Source organism: Pinus tabuliformis, chromosome X, assembly GCF_031772625.1.
Source record: "Pinus tabuliformis cultivar Carrire ecotype Pingquan chromosome X, CPIR1, whole genome shotgun sequence".
NCBI classification, from domain to species: domain Eukaryota; kingdom Viridiplantae; phylum Streptophyta; class Pinopsida; order Pinales; family Pinaceae; genus Pinus; species Pinus tabuliformis.
Window position 1 is genome coordinate 373889753 of NC_142308.1, and position 24237 is coordinate 373913989.

The following is a 24237-nucleotide window of genomic DNA, read 5'->3' on the forward strand; positions in this document are numbered from 1 at the left end:
TCACTACCCGTTTTCAATTTCCTTCCTGAGATGGCTGAGCACGCGTGTCGATTGCACCCACCGAGCGCTGTTTGAACTGGACGAGGGTGGCCAGTTAGCTGGCCACCGATTTTTTTAATCCGACCATCTCATTCATTCATGCAATGCTTAGATTAGATTCATGCAAACAGAGGAACAAGTTTAGTCACGTACCTGCAAGTCGTGCGTGGTTGCTTTGCTGCATGCATGTGTTGGTGTAGTTGCATGGTGGCTTGATTGATGATTCATGGCTGTTTTTTCTGTGCAGGTGTATTCTGGACGGATCCAAGCTCCAGACAATTGTTTCCACATTCAAATCTGCACATTCAAGCTGTTGCTGCTGCATTGTCACAGAACCAGAACTTGTTTTCGCCATTTCTCCCAAATGGCAAAGAGGATCGATCTGAAACTTCCTGAGCATGTTTCTATCATCATTATGCATCTCCCATAGCAAAATCGTGATCAATGGATGCACGGATTTCGAGAAAAATGGAAAATGGCTGAAGATTTCAGAGATCAATTTCTCGGAAACCGTGCATCGGAATCGGCTGAAACTGCTTGGGTAGGTTACTATCACCCATGTGCATCTCCCCATGAAACAAGTTTTAAAACGGAAGCACAGATATGGAGAAAATGCAAAAATGGCTGATGGTGATGGAGGTTGATTTCTTGGAAACCGTGCACCGGAATTGGCTGAAACTACTCAAGCATGTTGCCATCACCCTTGTACAATTCCCCATAAAACGGTTTGTCAAATGGATGCATGGTTTTCAAGTTATGGCAAAAACAAATTTTGTTCCATGGATTTTTTCTTCAAGGCATTTTGCAAGTGGTTGCATGGAAGGGAAAACTGAGCTTGGGCTGTGATGTAGGTATGGAGATGATGGAGGAGGAGTTGGAAGATTGCATGAGGGCTTCTGAACCCTTGAGGAAGCTACCATGTTCGCCAAACCACTTTTTGAAATCCATGTCTAGTTTCCCACAATTTCTACAGGAAGTTCCTGCAGAAGCATAATGAGAAGCACAAGGAGGTGGAAAAAATGATGGAGAAAGGCAAGGGATGAACACACAAGTGCTTGTAAGCCTAATCAACAGATTCCCACCATTATATTCACTTTTGAAATTGGATTTGGCTCGTCCAAAGGTTCTACAAGATGTTTCCTGTAGAAATACAGAGCTTCCTGTAGAAGGCACAAGAAAAATTCCTTTAACCTTCATTTGAGTGCTCCTCCTGTCATGAAACGTCCTTCTTGCAACCTGCAATTAGCCAATGGAAATTAGTTTTATTTTTCTTTTTCTTTTTCTCTTTTTTTTTATTTTTTTATTTTTGAAAAACAACTAGGGCGCCTCATGGAGGTTTTCACCCTAATTTCCTGCCCTGGGCGCCTCCAAGGGAGGTTTTCACCCAAAGATCTTATTCCCTTTTATTTTCTCTTTTTTTTTCCAACCCATTGACTGCCTCATGGAGGTTTTCAATCAATGAGCCAATCTAAGGCGCCTCCGAGGAGGTTTTCACCTTAGATTTCTATTTTCCTCTTTTTTCATTTTTTTCTTTTTCTTTTTTCTTTTTTTTTTCTTTTTTCTTTTTTCTACCCTACCCTACTTGAAAAACAAAATTGTTCTCAAGTATAAGAATACTTCCAATGGAGCCATGTGCACATCGAGATTAGAGACAAAATGATGTGGAGGCTCGAAATGCATGCTTGGATAGGTATCCAGATCTCAGAGACCAAATGATCTGACCTTGAAGGGATCAAACATAGCTGAGGAAGAGAGTACCGCTGCAACTTAGTGACGATCTGAAACCATATCTCAATATAGCTCTGATATCCTTGGTTCTTTTGCTGATCTGGATCATGTTTCATGTCACCCTCTAACATGACTTTCTCATCTTCCTCTTTTTGCTGATCTTTCTCTTGAATACATGGAAGATTTGATGGTAACCATGAGGAGGCTTTCTCGATCTCTGATTCTGATCTCTTCTCTTCATCAAGTGCAGCCCATGGTTCTTTGATCTCCTCTTTTGAATCTTCTTTTGCTGGATGTGATCCTTCAATGCTTTCAAGATGATCTCTTTTTTGCAATGCTTTTCCTGAGCCATGGTGAAGATCATTGAGCTCAAAAGGAGTCATTTGCACATGTTGTGCCTCAGCTTTGCAATTGGGTTGAGCTGCTCCATGGTATGGTTTTGGAAATGGTGGTACGGGTAGCTGAGTGGAGGTGTGTATTTGAGATGGATGCGGATGGGGTTGTGGTTGGGTAGGCATTTGGGGTTGCCTTGGTGGAGGAGGAGGCGATGGTTGTGGATGAGCAGGTGGTGGAGGAAATGAAGCAAGAGGAGTGTTGTATTGGGGCCTCCCCTAATGAGGTGCATTCCACTGAGGTTGTGGCTGAGCATAAGAGTGAAACGAATGAGCAGTTGGTTGGGCATAATATGGATCTGTGAAGGAACAAGGAGGAGGTGTGAACCAGGAAGGATGAGCAGGGGGACCCCAAGAAGGCATGAAAGTGGCTTGATAGGGGTCATAATAGGTCTCGGGTGTCCCTTGCAGTTCCTGCTGGTAAGATGTAGGTCCATACGGCCAACTTTGGTTCATATAACAGAGTGATTCAGTGGCTCCTTTGACTCTCTGGTATGCATCTTTGAGTCCAGGCAAGGAAGGGCACTGATTTGTAGGATGGTATTCTTCACAAACGAAACACACTTCTAGAGAGTGCATTGGACATTCGTTCCTAGGATGCTTTCTAGTGCACCTAGGAAAAAAATGGCCAAAGCCCTCTTGGCTTCTTCTTGCTTCTTTTGGATCCGCAAGGTATCCAGTTGCATGGCAAGAAACTGCCTCATATCACTCTTGAAATCTTCCAGTTGATTGGAAAATTCATCTTTGGATAAGGGACTGCTCCCAACATTTCTGCTTGTATCCATTTGCTCCAAAGGAATGGTTTCTTCTTCTTCTTCCCTAGAGGTTCTTTAAATATGCCTTGATGTCCACCCAGGGGTTCTCTAATCACAGCCATCGAAGAAGAGAGAACGTTGGCTGTGTGAAGCAGTGGGGGTGTTGTGCAATCATTTTTTAACTTATCTCTACTCCTACAAGACATGAAATGAAATCTTTTTGGTTGATTTTTTCTTTTTTCTACTTCTACATGCAAAACTGAAATAGATTGAACTGCAACTAACTATCTTGCTAAAATGAAAATGCGGAATTGAAATGAAAGCAGGAAATGACTGATCTATTTTGCTCAAATGAAATTGCAGGAATGAAATGCTAGTCTACGCTTGCGGAATTGAAATGCTAATCTACGCTTGTAGTAATGAAATTGCGGAATTGAAATGCTAATCTATGAAAGCGGGAAATGCTAATCTACTTTTGCATAAACGAAATTGCATAATGGAAATGAAATAAACTACTTAGCAGAAGATTGTAGTGGAAAATAGAAGAAAAGCGACAATCACCAATACTCTGACGCTTCCCCGGCAATGGCGCCAAAAAGATGGTGGGCTCCAGTATTGTAGCAATAATGCTACAACTCCTGGAACTCCCTTCTTTAATTTTATCAACCCAGTAGTTCGTAACAAACTTGGAAGCGACGGTGCTGTATGCACAAGTACTAGCTCTTGCCGCAGCTGTCACTTGGTCAGCTGGCACAAGTCCACCAGGAGCTTAAGCCAACTTCTATGAGCTCTTAGAAGAAGCTTTTTAATTGATGGATGGAAGCTAACTCGAAGGAAGCTAATCTAATTGCAAAAAGAAACTGAAAGCCAAAAAGAAACGCAAACCCTAGCAAGCCCTAATTCTACCATCTAGACCTATTGACGCAAAGGAGAGCATGCAAACTCCTGAAAGAGATGCCATTACTTCTATGAAGGTAAAATGCAAATGTCTAAGCTATCACTATCTGAAGAAAACATCTTTTTGTATTTTTGATTAAGTTGTTGAAATTTTCATGCATGTGCTTCTAACTATTTTTTACTGTGCAGAGGTGGATCAAGGAGGAGAAATGCTTGGGAAAGGTTGGGAAGGTTCCGAGAGGGTCTAAGGGGTCCCTAACACCCTTCCAAAGAGTCTCACAAAGTCAGGATGCCATGCAACCGTGTTTATGAACTTCTACAGGAAGTCTGCAGGGGTTTCTACAGGAAGTTCTGTAATTCTTCTACAAGATGTTTCGTGATTGGGTTTTTGACTGATAGGTGAGTGGAAGAGAATGCATGAATGGGTAGGGAGGTAGGGTAGGGGCCTGGAATGACCCAATGACTGAGGGATGAGGTGATGAGAGGGTGTGGAAGTCTAGCTTTCATCAAAGAAGGTTTAGGCAATGGAAAGGCAAGAAGGTAGGGTTACGTGGCAAAAGAGCAGATGGGAGATGAGGAAACAGACTTGGTGATGGAGGAGCTGATCTGGATGAGGATCAGATGAACGAGGAGGTGATGAAGGTGCCCTGCACAGTGTTTACCTGATCAAACCAACTATGTCTTGCATACAATCAAAATATTAGATGATATATCTAACAGTTTAATGAGATCAGTGAACAGCAACCTTATTCATGACAAGAATCACGTACAACATGTGAACAAAACATTATCAAAGAGATATAAATGCATGACTAACTCCTACCAATCCATCCTAAACATAAAAAGCTACTTCAACCATCAAAAGCAACCTAAGTAACAAAGCACGAATTAAATCTAAAGAGCAGATTTTATTTTAAGAATGCAGCGAACACACATAAAGATAAACAAGGGAGGTACTGGGTGCTTGAGATGGGCCCAACCCCAAGAGCTACAGCCTCCCAAGAGAGATTTAGAGCTGGTGAAAAGCTGGATTCATCTTTATTAATCAAGAATGAAGAGTTACATCAAAACTGTCCACAAGGAGAGCTTGAGAATGAGCTGAAAGCAAAGCTAATCCATGGCCTACAAATCGAATTACAAAAATGACTACAACAAGGCTATGAAATGACTAACTACTAGCTACTATCTACTGGCTAACTAGCTAACATCCACTGGCTACACTAGCTAACCCAAATGAGGCCCTAAGCCTTCTTATTTATACAAATTGAGGACCCAACAGTCCTCCTAAACTTTAGGGACTCGGCTGCCCAAAACTTGGAGTTAACAGCAGTCCTACTTGACTTGCTTGGCTGCCCTTGTGTTGATTGATTCAGTGGCCCTTGAACTCTGAGCTGATGGTGGAGAATTCGAGGTAAGGTTCCATAAATGAAGGGGACACCTTCCTACAAATCCTCTCCCTTGTCTTCCCACGAATTTGGCTGCCAAGTGCTCATTAAGACCTTCAATTTTGTCTCCAAATTGACCAAAAAGGCTACACAAAGCACCCATTAGACTTGTTGGCATAATGACTAACCAAATTCACTCTATTAACATAAATATAATAAAAAACATGCAATAAACTAATGAGAATGGTGGATTAAGTCAAATTAGGAGGTTGAATGAGCCCAAATAATTGTCCATTTTTGGGGCTCATCACCATTATTAAACCCATCATTCACATGCCATGTCAAACAATCTCATCATGTAACTCATGTCACCCCTCACCTATGTCATTCAGTCCAAACTTGTGCATGCCTTCTCCCAGTCTTCCTAAGTCCATGTCACTCGAGTTCATGTCACATGAGTCTATGTCACTCGAGTTCGTGTCACCAAAGTCCATGTCACCTGAGTTCATGTCACCCAAGTTTGTGTCGCCCAAGTTTGTGTCACCCAAGTTCATGTCACCCAAGTTTGTGTCGCCTGAGTCCATGTCACTCGAGTTTGTGTCACCCAAATTCATGTCACCCGAGTCCGTGTCATGTGGGCCGACGCACCCATCATGACGTGCCCGTTATGTCTCTCCCAACGTAGCACCCGATGCCCCACCATCATGCGGGCATGCCTAGGGCACATGCCCCTCCAACTCATAATGCTACCCTTATGTGGACCTAGGTGTCCCTCCTCCATGTGGGCATGCTCATCGTAAGGGTGCACTTTTCGTGCCTCCAAGTTAGTTTTTCACCATTCTAAGTGTTTTTGGGTCATCATGGGCACTCATTGGCCTTAGTACCAACCCGGGGCATTGACAACCTCCCCCACTGTAAAAGGGTTTTCATCCTCGACAACAACAACACTTAGCAAACTCCATCACCAAGTCTAACTATCACAAAGTGCCACCATCTCCACCGCCAACTATCCCTGTTGCATGAGATCCTTGCCTTCATCACACGAACCTTCATCAAGTCTCATGACTTCATGTGGGTAAGACTCCTCAATCTCACGCTCATCATCCACAACTCATGGCAATCCTCTATACTTCCCCAACTCACAAAAGATTCCTCCCTACAACTCGACTGCATGGTTTGGTCACAACTCATATCATTCCAATCCATTGCATAACGTAATCATGTGAACTATGGCTTCCATACTCCAACTCAAATTCAACATATCTTAGTGCACTGTTATAGCCCCCATGACTCGAACTAGTTGGGTGATTATTCCAACCATCACATCTAAATCATGAGAATACACCTCCTCATGCCATCATCAGTTGTTTCTCCAACACTTTGTCACATCTTCAACTTCAATCAAGAACTCTTCCCATCTCCATACATCAGTTCCTCAAGCAACATTCATCATGCCATATCTAGGTCCATGAAGAAAAATTCATCTCATGTGTGATATGTTGTCCATCAATGTTGTCAAAGGGGAAAGTCTTCACTTGCTTCATCACCTCATCCATGTGCTACCCAATATTTACAAGTTACAAAGGTGGAAGCCATTGACCTATCCCAACACACTTTCTCAAAATTCCAAGTTCTACAACCTATGGTGTGCCCAGTAGAAACCATAGAATTTCCACCCCAAACAACCCAGAAAACCAACCCTTAGTGCTACTGAGAAACCAACTCGCTTGGGTGATCTCTCCTCCTTCCTGCAATGTGCTGTATGTTCATTTCCAAATTTTGTGACCTGCGCTCTACAGATATGCGATATCGCAGACTTTTCCCTTTCTATGATATGTTCTGTGATCTTGGTTATCTTGTGTGAATTTGATTGTTGCCTCCAGCTTCATTGAGCTCCCTTCATTTATATTTGTCCCTACCCTTTTATTTTATGTGGGCTGACGCCCCTTCACAAAGTTGTGTCGACCTTTTGTTTAAGTCGTGTGGTGGTGTGGTAATTGAGCCGACCCTTCGTTTGGTCGTGTCAGTGCCCTTGTAGTGTAGGTTGGCCCACTATTTGGTCATGCAGGAACCCCCCCATCATGTGGGTTCACTGTATCCACAGTTGTTCAATCGCACACTAAAAGCTCACTTGACTTTACCTTCGTTCGCATGCCATCATTCATCCCATCATTCACACACCATGTCAACCAATGCCCTCATGCAGCTCGTGTCACCCCTCATCTGTGTCATTTGTTTCACACTTGGGCACACCTTCACTCGGTTAGCCCGAGTCCATGTCACCTGACTTCGTGTCACCTAAGTTCATGTCACCCGAGTCTTTGTCGCCCGAGTCTATGTCGCCCGAGTCTTTGTCGCCCGAGTCTATGTCGCTCGAGTCTGTGTCGCCCGAGTCTATGTCACCCAAGTCTGTGTCACTCGAGTTTGTGTCACCCGAGTTTGTGTCACCCAAGTCTGTGTCATGTGGGAAGACACACCCATCATGATGTGTATGCTATGTCTTGCCCAAAGCCCTGCCATCATGCAGGTGCACACCCGTTCAACTTGTGCACGCTACCCCTATGTGGACCTAAGCGTACCTCCTCTATGTGGGTGCGCTCATCGCAAGGGTGAACTTATTGTGCCTCCAAGTCAACTTTTCGCAACTCCAAGTGTTCGTGGGTCGTCATGGGCACTCGTTGGTCTTGGTGCCAACTCGGGGTCCTAACAGATATTAGCATAAATTTATTAACATAGATCTTCAAATAGTTTATTTTAAATCCCTTGTTGAAATATTTTTGAAAAGTATAATATTTAAACATCTTACTCATACCTTTTTTTTTACTTCAGTCTTATACTAGGCTATAAAATGTGCCTCTTTGTGTAACAAGGTGTTTTACAATAAAGTATAATATATATGTGATAACATTATTAAAAATATTAAAATAATATAAATTTATTTTAAACTCACTTTTTCGAGTTGAAAAAAACATAAGAGAACGTAGGCTTCTGTGATTCATGATTTAAATGAAATATTTTCTGACAAAATCACATGCAAATTATAAAGTCGATGCGTTTGGAACCACCTATTATGGTTCATCATCAAGACTTGGATAGATAGTTGAAACATAGAGCCAATAAATAATAGAGATGCAACGAATTAATCCTAATAGTCAAATTTTTATTAATTTTTAATTTATTATAAACATTAGAGAAAGTATAATAAGTCAAATTTAAATAATAATAATAATAACGAAAAGTCTTAAAAATAGGAAATAATACTAAAATAAAAATTAGGAAAAATATTTTATTATATTTATTATTATTACCAAAACTCTAAAAAACAAAAATGGAAAGAAAGGAATATAACTAGAACAATAACTTTAAAAAATATATAAGTAAATAAATAAAAAATAATATATATATATATATATATATAGGGTGATGTAGTTACGATCTCTCTCCGGTAATAATTCACGATCTCTCTACGGTAATAGAAAAACAATCCGGGGCACATACGTTTGTGGTCCAGCTTGCTGATATCAGGTGCACACATTCCTTATATTTTTCTAATACATATCTACTCATATATTTTCAATTATGAATAATTCACAATTACCAAAGATTACCAAAGGTAGACCTAGCACAGTTACTCTAAAAAGCCTCTATGAGTATATAGAGTCTTTAGAGAAACATAGAGAAGAAAGAGAAGTCAAGCTACAAACAAAGTTAGCAGCCATCCTGGAAAATAAATTCACATCTCTTGAAGACAAGATCCAAAAACAAATAGAAAATAAAATAGAACTATTGGAGAATAAGATGGAGGCAATGGAGACTAGGTTGTAGGTTATATAAAAACAAAACCAAGATATGAACCAAACATCCCAGCAAGTAGATGTTGATACTTTAGAGAGTCTTAAAATGAAGGAAATGATTAAAGAGCTAGAAGAAAAAGTTAATAGCCACCTCACCCTAAATAGTGTGGCAGGTAAATTAGATATCAAACCAATTAAAGATGAAATGAAAAATTTGATAGAATTAGACCATGAGTGTAAAAAAAGGGCCTTGAACCTTATAATCTTCAGTTTGAAAGAGGAGGTAAAAAAGGATACTTTAGCCATAGCCTAGACAGAATTACATAACAGATTACAAATTGAAACAACGTGTCTCACAAAAGCAACAAGGTTGGGGAAACTAACTGAGAATAAAGGAAGGCTGATCTGAATAAAGGTGAGCTCTACTGACCATAAGTATGACATACTTAGTAAAACCTCAAGTCTAAAAGGAACACGAATATTTATAAATGAAGATCTCGTTCTAGAAGATCAAGTAGAATTGAGAAAGGAGGTTCAAGAGGTAAATGAAGCTAGGAAGGAAAGAAAAATGGGCAATAATCAGAAATAGAAAAGTTGTTATTTGAGATAGAAACCAAAAAGATAATAATAAATGGAAATTCAACATGCTCTGGATTCTTTCTTGGAACTATTGGGGCTTTCCATGGAACAAAGGCCCCAAGCTAAGTTGGATCTCGAATGATGTTGATATTATTTTTCTTGTTGAAACCTGGGAGCATGAAGAATCTAAGGTCCTAACATAGATGGCTTTACATTATGGTCTACCTGGAATAAGTGATCCTCCCGTAGAGGCATTGGGGTTATAGCTTGTTACATTAAGAAGAACATCTCTCCCCATGCTAGGATTTATAAAAACGGCCCTTACAACCAATATAGTTGGATAGAAATTACTGACATCTATGATAAAAGGACCTACATAGCAATATGTTATTCCCCCCCCCCATTAATTCTAACTTCTATAAGAAAAAGAATCTAGATAAAAATAGTCCTTACAATGGTTTAGAGAATGATATTTCTAACCTAAGGAATGAAGGCAATATCCTTTTAATGGGTGACTTTAATGCTCTAACTTCAAGCAACCAAGCTATTATTCTAAGCAATCATTCCAACCATAATCCTCTTTGGTTAGACGAAGACCTTCCTCTGGCTAGCCGGTACAAAAGGAGCTCTGAAGACCTCGGGGAGAATTTGTTTGGGTCGGAGCTAGTCAAGTTCTGTAGTGCTCAGGATCTTGTAATTTACAAGGGTCTAAAGAAGTGGCCCAATTCTAGCCAGATGACCTACATCCATGGGCTTGTTAGCAGTGTGGTAGACTATGTTATCTCTGATCTCCCTCTATACAATGAAATAACAAATTTTGACATCTTAAACGACCACAAGCTTGAATCTGATCATGGGCCTTTACTTATAACTCTCAATTTTTTCATGCATAGAGATCCCATAGAAGATAATCCTTGTAGCCAAAAGAAGTTAATCTTTGATAGAAATAAAAAAGATCTCTTTCTAAATGAATTAAAAACTAATTTGCTTCCTTTATCTAGTATAGACAACATAGAATATCTCTATCATAATTTTACTACAACCCTCTCATATTCTATTAACAAGTTCTCAATTGAAGTTTCAAGTAATAAAAGAAATAACAAAAACAACCCATGGTATGACAAAGATTGTAAAAGTGCGAGGAGAGAAATGAAGGAAGTTGTTGATGAACCTCTTAAAATTAGCAAGATAAAAATATACAAAGCCCTAACTAAAAGGAGAAAAAGACAGTATATTCATAAAATACAAGAGAATCTCTTACACCTATCTAAGGTAGCTCCTAAGAAATTTAGGAGGCATATTCTAACTAGGAAAACTAAAGATAATAATAAAATTACTTTACACGACTGGAATTCCTATCTTAAAAAGCTTTATGAATCTCCAAATGTCATGGATAACTTTGAAACCCTGCTCACAACGAAAGAAGTTTTCTCATTAGAAGACATTGATTTTGGGGTTAATCGCTTGGATAATGGGAAAGCCAAGGACATTTGATCCAGGTGGATATTGGTGGCCACCTGCCAAGTCCACTTGGACCCCCACCATTGTTTCTTTCAACTTTTTAGTTTCCTTAATTGTAGCACAGTTTACTATTTTTAGCAATTTTTTGGGTCCTAAATTTCCAGAGTCGTTTTGAGGCCCTAAACGATGTTTTTTGGGAAAACTGGGAGCAACATGGGTCCATGGACCGATGTTGCTCTTCCCAAAGTTGTAGTTCTCCCATAGATCTTTCTAACGAGATATTGTACGCGTTAGGTTCTAGGGTTAGGTTTTTGGATGTTTAGGGTTTTCCATTATTTCTCAACAATAAATAGGCCTTCGAGCCTCATTGTAACACAGTTCAGAGGCATGTAGCCACCACATCTCTTCTCAGAGATAAGCTACCATCGCCCTAGATGTTTATTTCCATTTTCTGTTTGTAAGCATATCTCAGTATTTTACATTAATGAAATGAAGTATTATTTCCGCTGCATCTTTTTGTTTATGGTTATCTCTGTAATTTGTTGCATTCCTGTTTAAATCCGGATCAGTGGAATCAGAGCAGTCCGCCTTTTCTCTGTTTTTCTTTGCATGTCCCCAATGAGGTTGGGATATAAGGATTTAGGGCTTGAACTGTTCAAACCTTTGCAAGACCAACCTCACAAAACCCAATGGCCTCCCATGGCGGATGAAAAGAAAGACAAGGGAGCAGGAGATCCTATCAAAATCTTGCTCGAAGAAGCCCTCGAGTGACAAAGGAACGCGATGATGGACAACTTTTCCCAAATCCTTCACCGGCTACCTAGGGGCGACGCATCAGCTTCCCAAAGCTACTCTAGAAATGCCACACCATTTAAGGTACAAGTTAATTTGAGATCCCCATATTCAAGGGTCAGATAAATGCAAATGTCATCAATAAATGGTTAAATTTGCTAGAGGGTTATTTTTCTATTCATGATTTTTCGAGTCGGGAAAAGATTATTTTTTCTCTTCTCAAAGCAGCCCCCCACGTCAAGGACTGGTGGGAAACCTACTGCGAGCAAAAGGATGAAAGTACCGGCTCACTATTTTTAGCCGCACCCACCTGGAATTCATTCGGGATGCCATCAAGGAGTAGTACTACCCTGTCAGAAGCTATGAGGATCAATACATAAAGTGGACCGCGCTATGGTAGGGAAGGGACTAAGATGTGCCGGAGTCTACTAATATTTTCCATACCCTTTGCACAAATTTGGGTATCAAAGATTCGGAGCAGCATTTCATACTCAAACATCGCAGCTGCCTGTACAAGTACATTAGGAAGAAATAGAATTCCTAAACATCTCCTCGCTCGGCATGGCATACCGGTATGTCGTCAAGGTCGAGCAAAAGTTTAAACAGAAGAAGTGAGACTTTGGATCTGCAAATCCAAAGCAGGGGAAAGGTGCCCTCAAACTATAGAACAAAGGACAAAGCCAAGGTAGGGTGGCCCAAGACAACCCGCCAAAGCTGCAAGCAAAGAATAGTGTCGCGAAGCCAAAAAAGGACACAGGAAAATGGTGTGAGTTCCATAAGAGCTCCACTCACAACACAAGTGAGTGTCGGGCCAAGAAGTCACAGGTGGCTGAGCTAAAGGTTTTAGAATCAGATGCATGTTCTAACTTTGAGTTAGAACCCGACAAGAGGAATGACAAAGGGAAGCAGATTATCAATGCGGAGCCCAATGCTACCGTTGCCACCACGAAGATCCAAAAGGAGGAACCCGAAGATCCAGAGGAGGAGGAGCATCTCTTCCACTCCCAGATGTGGGTAAAGGGATCCTCGTTACAGTTCATTGTCAATAGTGGGAGCCAAAATAACCTCATGTCGGTAGAGGTCATGAAGTGGCTAGGCTTACCAACCACAGCACATCCACAACTGTACACCATCGGGTGGCTTCACCAAGGACGGGATCTTCACATGAGCCAGCAATGTCGCCTTCCATACAACATCAAGCCCTTCACAGATGAAGTATTGTGTGACATTGCTCCCCTTCAAGTTTGTGATGTATTATTAGGACAACCATACTTGTGGAAGCAACATGTTGTGTATGAATCAAGGCCCTGTGCTGTTATTATTACTTTGGGAAATAGGTTGTACAGGATACTAGAGGTAGCACCGCCTACCACCATCTCTTTGGTTACTGCAAAACAATGTAGTAAGCTCATTTCCAAAACCGGGAAATTTGTTTTCATGATGATACACCCTCAAGGAAAGAAGAAGATGGTGGCCACGGCCTCTAGACAAGGCCCCTTCGCACGACAACTACAGATGGACAAGGTCGTGGAGGAGTATGAGGACATCTTCACCTCCCCCATAGGGGTTCCTCTACACTGTCAGGTCAAGCACTCCATCGATCTGACCCCAAGTTCGATGCTGCCTAATGGACCAATCTATCGGTGCTCCATTCTGGAGAACGATGAAATCAAGAGGCAGATTCAGGAGCTGCTACAGAAAGGTCACATCCATCCGAGTTCATCACCCCGTGGGAGCCCGAACGTGTTGGTACAGAAGAAGGATGGGACTTGGAGACTCTGTATTGACTATCGGGCGCTGAACAAGATCACTGTCTGTAATAAGTACCTGATCCCATGGATCAATGACCTCCTGGACCGACTGAAGGGGGGAAAATATTTCAGCAAGGTCGATTTGAAGTCAGGATATCACCAGGTACCAATCGAACCCTCCGATGTGTGGAAGATTACCTTCAAAGCCAACGAGGGCCTCTTCGAATGGTTGGTTATGCCTTTCAGATTGACGAATGCTCTTGCAACCTTCATGAGGCTAATGGATGACATCTTGAGGCCATTCACCAACTCATTTGTAGTGGTATACTTGGATGACATCCTGATCTTCAACCAGAGTTGGGAACAACACCTCTAGCACATCCGACAAGTTCTCCAAACACTGCGGCAACACAAGTTATGTTCCAATTTGGAGAAATACACTTTTGCCATGACCCAAGTTTAGTATCTAGGATACATTATTGATGAACAGGGGGTGCATGTGGATCTAGCCAAGATCCAAGTCATTCGGGATTGGCCCTCTCCCACGACTCTAACGAAGCTCCGCAGCTTTCTAGGTCTTGCCAACTTCTATCGCAGGTTCATGTTGGGATTTTCTCATATCACTTGGCCCATGAGTCAAGTCACCAAGGGAGGAGCGAAAGCAAAATTCTTTTGGTCTGAATATCAACAGAAGGCATTCATAGAGTTGAAAGACCGCCTCTGTTCAGCACAAGTGCTCGCATTGTTAGACTTGCAACAACCATTTGAGGTCGAGACAGATGCCTCTGACTATGCTATTGGGGCAGTCCTTACTCAACACGGGCATCCCGTGGAATATCACAGTGAGACACTTTCAGACACAGTTCATAAGTATCCCACTTACGACAAAGAGATGTATTCGATTGTGCAGGCCTGCCGACAATGGAAACATTACATTTTACAGAAGGAAATGGTCATCCACACAGACCACTGACCCCTCTAGTTCATACAGACCCAAGGGAAATTAAAGAATGATCGCCATCAGAAGTTGTCCACATACCTTCAACAGTTCCATTTGAATATCAATTATAAGAAGGGTAGCACCAATAATGTTGCAGATTGCCTCAATCGACCACCAATCACGTCATTAACGACCATGCTCAACTCTTGTGGGCACGAGACTTCTGATTGGCCACTTCTCTACAAAAGTGACCCAAACTTTGGCCACACATACCAAACACTCTTGGAGGGTCAACATGTTCCAGAATTTCACCTCCAGGATGCCCTGTTATGCCACCTGGGTCACCTGTGTGTTCCTTCATGCGAGCGTGCCAAGATGATTTGGGAAGCACATTACAGTCGGGTTGCTAGGCATTTCGGGGTCGAGCAAACGGTGGCGGTGCTACAGAAGTATTTCTACTGGCCAAATCTTTGACAAGATGTCGGGAAGTACATCAGATCATGCACTGCCTGTGCCATTGCCAAACTGATAGTTAAGAAGCAAGGCCTCTATACCTCGCTATCTACCCTTAATCAACCTTGGGAATCCATCTCCATGGATTACATGTTAGGCCTTCCTTCCACTAATCATGGAAAGGACTGTGTTTTTGTGGTCGTTGACAGGTTCTCGAAGATGGCCATTATGGCAGCCTGTAAGAAGAATATCACAGCAGAAGTCACTTCCTAATTCTTCTTTAAACGAGTGTCGGTGCACTTTGGGATCCCACAGTCTATCATCTCAGATCGGGATAGCAGGTTCCTCATTACATTTTGGTCCAGTCTCTCATCGATGCTGGACACCAAACTCACTAAGTCCACATCCTTCCATCCTCAAACTGATGGCTAGACAGAGGTTGTCAACAAGATGATTGTACACATTTTGTGCATGTACAACTCAAAGCATCCACGCACATGGGATGAGAGCCTCCCCTATGTTCAGCACAGCTACAACCGGGCTCTCCATAGCTCGACTGGCCACAGCCCTTTTCACGTGGGCTTGGATTCCAGCCACTATGTCCCATTGATGTGGCCATGCCATTTGCAACTACTCACGCAAATTCGGCTCATGTCCAGTCTGAAATAGATAAGGAAAACTTCATTGAGCACATCCAACATATTTGCTAGTAAGTCCATGACATTCTAGAGAAATCAAATGCCTAGTACAAGCAGCAACATGATCAACATCAGGTGCCACACAAGTTTCAGGTGGGCAACAAAGTCTGGTTGCATTTGCAAAAGGAACACCTTACCGGAGCCTATCAAAAACTTAGACCACTCCAATATGGTCCTTACACCATTACCAAGGCTGTGGGAGACAATGCATTTGAGGTCAGCATTCCCCCATTCCTTGGCCTGCACCGAATGTTCAATGTGGACTGCCTTCGACCATACTTTCCACCATTACTAGACACATCCGACATTGCAGAACAATTCACACCCATAGAGTTAAATCCAGATTGCATGGAACAAGCTGCAAATGATCGAATCATGGACACACAGATCAAGTACACTCACCAGCAGAACATCCAACTATATCGAGTTGTCAAAGCAGGCCAACTCCTTCACCAGGGCAAGTGGCTCACCAGGGACCAAGTTCAGCAGAAGTTTCCTCATCTCATGGAGGAACTCAACGCAATGGGGACCATTGCTTCCTAAGGGGGGAGGAATGATCTAGGTGGATATTGGTGGCCACCCGCCAAGTCCACTTGGACCCCAACCATTGTTTCTTTCACCTTTTCAGTTTCCTTAATTATAGCACAGTTTACTATTTTTAGTAGTTTTTCGGGTCCTAAAATTCTGGAGCCATTTTGAGGTCCTAAACAACATTTTTTGGGAAAACTAGGAGTAACATGGTTCCATAGACCAATGTTGCTCGTCGGATAGATCTTTCTAACGAGATATTATACGCGTCAAACGGAGATTGTATGCCAAAGTTATGACCCCGGGAAGTTGATGTACCAATTTACCCAAACGGGGCCCACAATTTGGCATTTCATCTTCTAGGGTTAGGTTTTTGGATGTTTAGGGTTTTCCATTGTTTCTCAACAATAAATAGGCCTTCGAGCCTCATTGTAACACAGTTTAGAGGCATGTAGCCACTACATCTCTCCTCAGAAATAAGCTATCATCACCCTAGCTCTTTATTTCCATTTTCTGTTTGTAAGCATATCTTAATATTTTACATTAATGAAATGAAGTATTATTTCCACTGTATCTTTGTGTTTATGGTTATCTCTGTAATTTATTGCATTCCTGTTTAAATCCGGATCAACATTGAAGGTTACCATGCGGAAATCTTAAAAATTGGAGGTCCTATCCTCATCCCCCACATTCACAAGATTTTCAATCAAGCAGTCAAGCAAGGGTTCCCTAAACCATGGACTCAAGGCCTCATTATCCCTATTTTTAAAAGTGGGGATACAAATAACCCCTCTAATTATCGAACAATTATGATTAGTCCTCTCCTAGCCAAGTTATATGGTATTATTTTGGAAAGGAAGTTGAGCATATGGCTTGAAAGTGAAGGTAAGTGAGCTAAAGGCCAAGCGGGTTTTAGAAAGCAGCACTCAACAACAGACCACCTCATTATGCTTAGGATCATTATGGAGGAATGCTGCAACGATAAATCGAATCTCCTTTGTTGCTTTGTGGACTTTAAAAAGGCTTTCGATACAGTTCCTAGAAACAACCTTTGGAACAGATTAGAAGAGCTAAATGTTCCTTTTGAGTTGAGAGTTGCCGCTATAAGGTTATACGAGAATGTGATTGTCATGTTAAAGAGCAATGAGGGGTGGTCGAAAGATATTAAGTGTAATATCAGAGTTAAACAAGGTTTCCTCCTCTCCCCTACACTATTTGGCATTTACATCGACAAGCTAGAAGGTTGTTTAGAGGAAGCAAGATGTGTTGGCATGATCTTAGCTGGGATAGTCATCATCCTTCTTCTCTACACTGACGATATTGTTCTTCTCGCAAGGTTCCCATCTGATCTTGATAAGCAACTTATACTTCTTAAGGATTTCTGCTCTACCATGGGTATGATTGTTAACACTGACAAAACAAAAGTTATGGTTATCAAATCCAAGAAGGACACTTTTCTAATTTATGTATGATGATAGTAAATTGGAGGAAGTGTCTTCCTACAAGTACCTAGGAATTGATATTCATCACAAGTTCAATTGGAACTATAGCATTGAGAAAATTATTAATGGGGGATGGAAAACTTATTTTAGTCTTGACAATAATTGTAAAATGGAAAACCTCGTAATGCGGGATAGAAATAAGTTCCTCTTTGAAACTTTAGTCACTCCGGTTATCTTATATGGATGTGAGGTTTGGGGCTGTAGCATCTCTAGAGAATCTTGGAGAAAGATTGAGCAAATCTAGAAGCGTTTTATAACGTATAACCTCAAAATTAAAAGCAATACACCCTATCCTAATCTCCTTATAGAAGTGGGTCTTTCTCCTATCGAGAGCCTAGCTATGACTAAGCTTTTGTTGTACAAGCACAAACTCAATAACATAGGAGACCATAGACTTCCTAAGCTATCTTTAAATTCCAGCCAAAACCACCTAAGGCTCAAACGACGTTGGTATAAAGACATCAGGGCCTGGTTAAACCATTGGGAGATCGACGAGAATGTTGCATTGCAAAACATTAATAACATTAAAAATATTGTTACTTCTAAGTTCAAAGAAAGAATGTGGTGTGAGAAAGATTTAACAACTAAAAGAAAATTAAGATATTATAAGGAGGTCATCAACCCCACCCTAGAAGATCAAAATTATCTCTCTGTTTTAACTAGCTCAAAGAAGAAAACTAATATAGCCAAGATTAGAACGAACTCTCATGAGCTCCATAGTGAAATGGGTTGTTATGCAGTTCCTAAAACACCATGGATGGAAAGGTGGGTTGTTATGCAGTTCCTAAAACACCATGGATGGAAAGGTTTTTCCATCTCTGTGAGAATACGAATGTCGAGGATGAAAATCACTTCCTCTTAGAGTGCCCCGCATACAACCGCATTAGATCTTAGTTTCAAAATCTTTGTTGCAATACTCACCTTCCTAGCCTTTTACGTTGTCAAAATTACAGTGAGCCCGAGAGGATTCTCTCCAAGCTTTTTGAGCATAGGAATAAAATCTTAAATCAAACTAAATAATTCGTTTATTTAGGTGCGATAGACCAAAGTTTGGTCTCAGTGGGCATTAACCATCATCATCATGATCATATAAACAATAAAAATTAAAATTAAAATTTTAAGAACTAGAATATAAAAAGTAATATAAATAATAATAATTTGCTATTTTCTATTTAATAATAATAATAATAATAGGGTTTTAGAGTTTTTCTCCATCTTAATGGCTTCCTAAACTTACCGTGATGGAAGCAGTTAATCTAGTAACCTGAATACTAATGTGGTGCTTAGTCTTCCCCGCATGTTCAGCAAGCGCGGAGGAGCTAGTAATCCTCAATACTAATGTGGTGCTTAGTCTTCCCCGCATGTTTAGCAAGGGTGGAGGAGCTAGTAATCCTCAATACTAATGTGGTGCTTAGTCTTCCCCGCATGTTCAGCTAGCTAGCGTGGAGAAGCGAGTCCTACAGTGATATATGTCAGCAGCATGTTCTAGAATGCTTTGATTCATGGAACGACCAATTTTTGATGAAACTACAAGTTTCCCCAATGTAAAGAGTCCGGAACATCAGATCAAATACACATGAAAGATCAAAAACCTATAATATATATATATATATATATATATATATATATATTTCAAAATAATATCTTATTTTAAAATAAAAAAGACGTACACGTTAAAAGAAATTTTATAGAAATCTCTTAAAAATAATTCATATTATTGCATTATTTGTAGGGACCATAAATTTGGCACTCACATCTGACACTCATAGTATCGATGAAATTCAAATATAAATGCTGGAACATTTTGAAAACAGTAAAAGGTCTCTCTCAGCATGGAGCTCTATCTATGAGACTAGCGTATCGTTCACATTCAATCCCTGTGCAAGATTATCTATATTAATATAGTTAATAGATTTTCATGGTCAGTGCGATGAAATTCAAATATAAATGCTGGAACATTTTGAAAACAGTAAAAGGTCTCTCTCAGCATGGAGCTTTATCTATGAGACTAGCGTATCGTTCACATTCAATCCCTGTGCAAGATTATCTATATTAATATAGTTAATAGCTTTTCATGGTCAGTGCGCCTTATCTTCGCAGTCAAAAAAACCTAGAGTAGTTTTCACATTCAATTTCTCTGCAACTTTATCTGTATAAATAATATATAAATGGATTTCCATGATCCCTGAAAGATGTGCATGTAGATTATCATGAATTAATTTAGTGTTTTAACAACTTGATTCTCTGTACTTGAACATCACGGCAGACCAAAAGTAAAGCGTGAGACTGTAAAAGAATCCATAATTTCACTTTAAATAACAACCTATACTTACTTTATGAAAAGCACATGCAAAGTCTTTACGCCAAAGGAGAAATGCACGAAACTGTCAAATTTTCAACGATCACATCAACCACTAATTTAGGTCGACTTCCAATGATTACATCAGAAGCTAATTTAGGAATAAAAATCATTTAAAAATCCGTAGGATGATATCAGAAGATAATTTCAAAATGACAAGCACTAAGAAACTCTGTGGCTGTGCTACATCAGAAGCAAATTTAACAATGACAAGCACTGAAATTTGTATTCTAACCATTAGGGAATTTATATAAAGATAGTTTATTAAATTATGTTTGTTTATGTGATATCGGGTCAGGTAAAATGAATATGAGTAAGTTGGATTGGATTTGCTTTTTTATGTGATTGGAAAAAAATTGTTATTTTTTTCACTTAAACTCAATTTTTATAAGTGATAAATGATGTATCACCATCATATAATTTTAAATCTGGTTTTTAAACAAACTTGAATCTTAAAAAATATATTAAACTTGAATTTATCTATATATATTTTAAACTTGAACTTATTTATATATATATAGGAAAGTACTATTCTTATAAGAGATAAATGATATCTCACTATCATATAAATATATTGTTATAATGGTTTTAAATCTGGTTAATAAATAAACTTGAATTTTGAAAATTTATTTAAACAAACTTATCCATACTGGAGAGTATTGTAATTTATTATTTTTTCAAATAAAAAATCTAATTATGTCTAAATTATTCATAAATGAATCAAACCCAAAACTAAATCTGGTTAATAAATAAACTTGAATTTTGAAAATTTATTTAAACAAACTTATTGATACTGGAGAGTATTGTAATCTATTATTTTTTCAAATAGAAAATCTAATTATGTCTAAATTATTCATAAATGAATCAAACCCAAAACATGTAGCTTTAGATATTTTTTTAATAAATTTATGATAACATTGTTGTAATGATTTTAAATTTTGTTATTAATTAACCTTGAATCCTAAAAATTATGTTAAACTTATGGATATTATGTTAAACTTATCCATAGACATGAGGGCACTGTAATATATTATTTTTTCAAATAAAAAATCTAATCATGTTTAAGTTATTCATAAATGAATCAAACCCAAAGCTTGTAGCTTATTTGAAAAATGTTTTTATTTCTATTTTTATTTTTAGTTGGATATGTTTCTAAAGTCAATTTTACTTAGAACAATAGGAATTTTCTTGAATCTTATGTCCAAATTACTCAGAAATGAATCAAAACCAAAAACCGTGGCTTAATTTTTACATGTTTTTCTTTAATCTATGAATACATTGTTGTAATGAATTTAAATTTTGTTATTAAACAATCTTGAATCCTGAAAATTATGTTAAAATTATCCATAGACATGAGGGCACTGTGATATATTACTTTTTCACATAAAAAAATCTAATCATATTCAAGTTATTAATAAATGAATTTTTTTATTTATTTTTTTTAAATGGGTATGTTTTTAAGGTCAATTTTGCTTAGAATAGTATGAATTTTCTTGAATCTTAAATTTAAAGTGTAATGTGCAAAATTCTAGTGTTTCTAGAGTTTTTAAAACCCTGAATCTATTTAAACATCAAAAATCCTTTTTAACCAACTAAACTTCACTATTTTACAAAAAATTATATCACCAAATTTCTACCCAAACACCAAAACCTCTATAAACCAGGATCAATGTTCTATAACAAACTAAAACTTAAAAAAATTTTATTAAAAAAAAAATTAATATGCAAAATCTCATTCTATTTAAAAAAAAAATTACCCCAAAAAAGCTGAATTTGACCCCTCACCAAAAAAAATTAATGTCGAGAATCTCATTCTATTTCAAAAATTTACTCCCAAAAAAATTGAATTTGACCCTGGTCAATTTCTTCAAATAAATAAATAAAAAAAATCAAAATCATGGAAAAACTTGACTACTGCGTTACTCTACATCTGCCACCCACTGACAGCCGAATTGAGTGCCCCTTCGGATTAGTCACAGCAACTACCTTTGACGTTCTCACGCGGAAGTACTTAGAATCTTGCCAGCTCACAGATGAAAGCGAAAACAAATGGAAAAAATGGCGAACCCCATTTGAGTGTGAAATTGAGGTTGCTTTGCGTTCAAGTGTCACCAAGTGATATCTACAGTCAACAAAATTAAATTTCTGCCTTCTCATGTCTTGCCACGTAGGCAGTACCATTCACGAGGAGGAGAGATGGGCTTAAAACGGAAGGACAACTGTTGATTAGTATTGATTATCTCTGTGCTGGCGACCCAGCAAACGTCCACGTGGCAAATTAGTAAAACGCCCACATTTTGTGACCAACCTAATGATTGGATCTCTAAGCCGCGCTTTATGTTCGTATTTTCTGGCGGAGCTATTTTTAGGGGCTGGAATTGGACACAAGGGAGCACGGTATGCCGTCCAACTTCTGCCTCGCTCTGAAGAAATATTAATGATTACTGAAAATTCAATGGCTTGGCTTCTCTGGCATGTCTATCTGTGAGATCAGATTTTCTTGATAATGGTATGCCGTCAATCTTTAATGATAACAATATTAATTCATTGGCTCCGCTTCTCTGGTATATCCGTCCGTGATGTTCTTGATTTTCTGAAAGAATGAAGAAATATTTTTTCTGTTTATTTTGTCTAAAATCTTACAGAAATTGTCTAAAATCCGATCGAATTTCTTGAAATGGTAAATTTGAGCTACATCGAATATTTTAGGATGCTAAATTTCTTTTTATATATTCTTTAAATAACAAAAATACACATTATCATGAAAAAATTTATAAACAAATTCTGAAAAAATAAATATGTCTGATGGTTAAACTGATGCAGTGAAAAATAGCAGCAGAGGCTTCGTTCGATACAAAAATTTATGATTGGGACTACGATATCGTAACAGACGAGCAATGATAGGGAGAATTATTTTGGCGGCGATGATGTCGCTGTTATTGCTCTGCGCGGCTATCGGGGCCATGATGCTGGCGTATCTGTGGCTCGTCTGGTACGTTTCTTTGCACCAGAGGCCACGACAGTTGCCATTAGTGGACAACGCCAACGGCAAACCTCCCAAGCACCAGGGTCTCTCGGAGGCTGACCTTAACCGGCTACCGACCATCGAATGTTCTAAAGAAAAAGAAGGGACTCCGGGACTCGGCAACGTGGAGTGCGCGGTGTGCCTCGAGGCTTTCAAGGGCGGGGAGCGGTGCCGCGTTATCCCGGTGTGCAGCCACGCCTTTCATGTGCAGTGCGCGGATGCGTGGCTCTCAAGGCGCTCCGTCTGTCCCATTTGCAGGAGGAGCGCTCGCGAGAACGAGGAAGAGAAAGGCGTTAATGGTGGCGCTGCGGTGGTGTCGCAGGAAGCCGAGGGGCGTGAGGAAGAGCCCGGGCGTGGTCGGCCTCCGGCTGATAGTGTCGTGGTCGAGATGTCCATTGCCTTAACGCCCAGAGGTTAAAGTGGCCACTGCCGCTGCGTGTACTGAACGAGATTCGGCCTGTCAGAACCGTTAAAGTTGCCACGGCGGCTGCGTGTATTGAACGGGATTCTGCCGGTCGGAACCGTTTTCGCCACGATACGCGGGATTTATTTTTCACATATGCATACTTTTACGAAATACAGTCGTAATTATCGTTGATCATTCTGTATGTAGATATTATATAATTTGGTGAATTTCTGTGGAGATTAAAGTTGCGTGGCGGTGCAGAATGAGATTTTCTTCCCGTTTCCCGTGGTTGAAAGGGAATTTCCTGGTTCTCACTTTTGACCAGAGTGGAAAATGGACGATCGCCATGAGAAGCCAATCACATTTATTAAAAGCGGGAGTAAGTTTAATGGCTAATTGTTTGGCACATATTTTTTTTTTTTTGGGTTGAATTGAGGTTTTTGTTATCAATATTAATTTTATAATAGATTTTTCAGCGTAAATTATATGGTATTTTATTTGTTGACGCGTTTTGAATCAATCAATGTGGTTCTGGGGAACCAATGTGGTTCATCCCGAGGACAAATTTTTTAAGGTTAGGTTGAATATATATATTTTTTTCAAAATTTTAATTTAAGTTATGTAATTAATTTTTAGTATAATAAGAAATAATATTTATTGAATATTTGGGAATGGAATTGTGTTAATAATATTAATAATTTAAATATAATAATAATAATTTAATTAATATTGAATTGAAAATTTTTATTTATA

General features: G+C 39.4%; 1 protein-coding gene across 1 annotated transcript; it reads left to right on the plus strand.

Annotated features, from left to right (window-relative positions):
• Positions 1-22397: 22397 nt before the first annotated feature.
• Positions 22398-23892, plus strand: LOC149140060 (E3 ubiquitin-protein ligase ATL23-like). Its single transcript, XM_089448063.1, has 2 exons — positions 22398-22562; positions 22877-23892. The coding sequence occupies exon 2, from the start codon at positions 22951-22953 to the stop codon at positions 23494-23496; it is 546 nt and encodes a 181-aa protein (XP_089304189.1). The 5' UTR covers positions 22398-22562; positions 22877-22950; the 3' UTR covers positions 23497-23892.
• Positions 23893-24237: the final 345 nt, after the last annotated feature.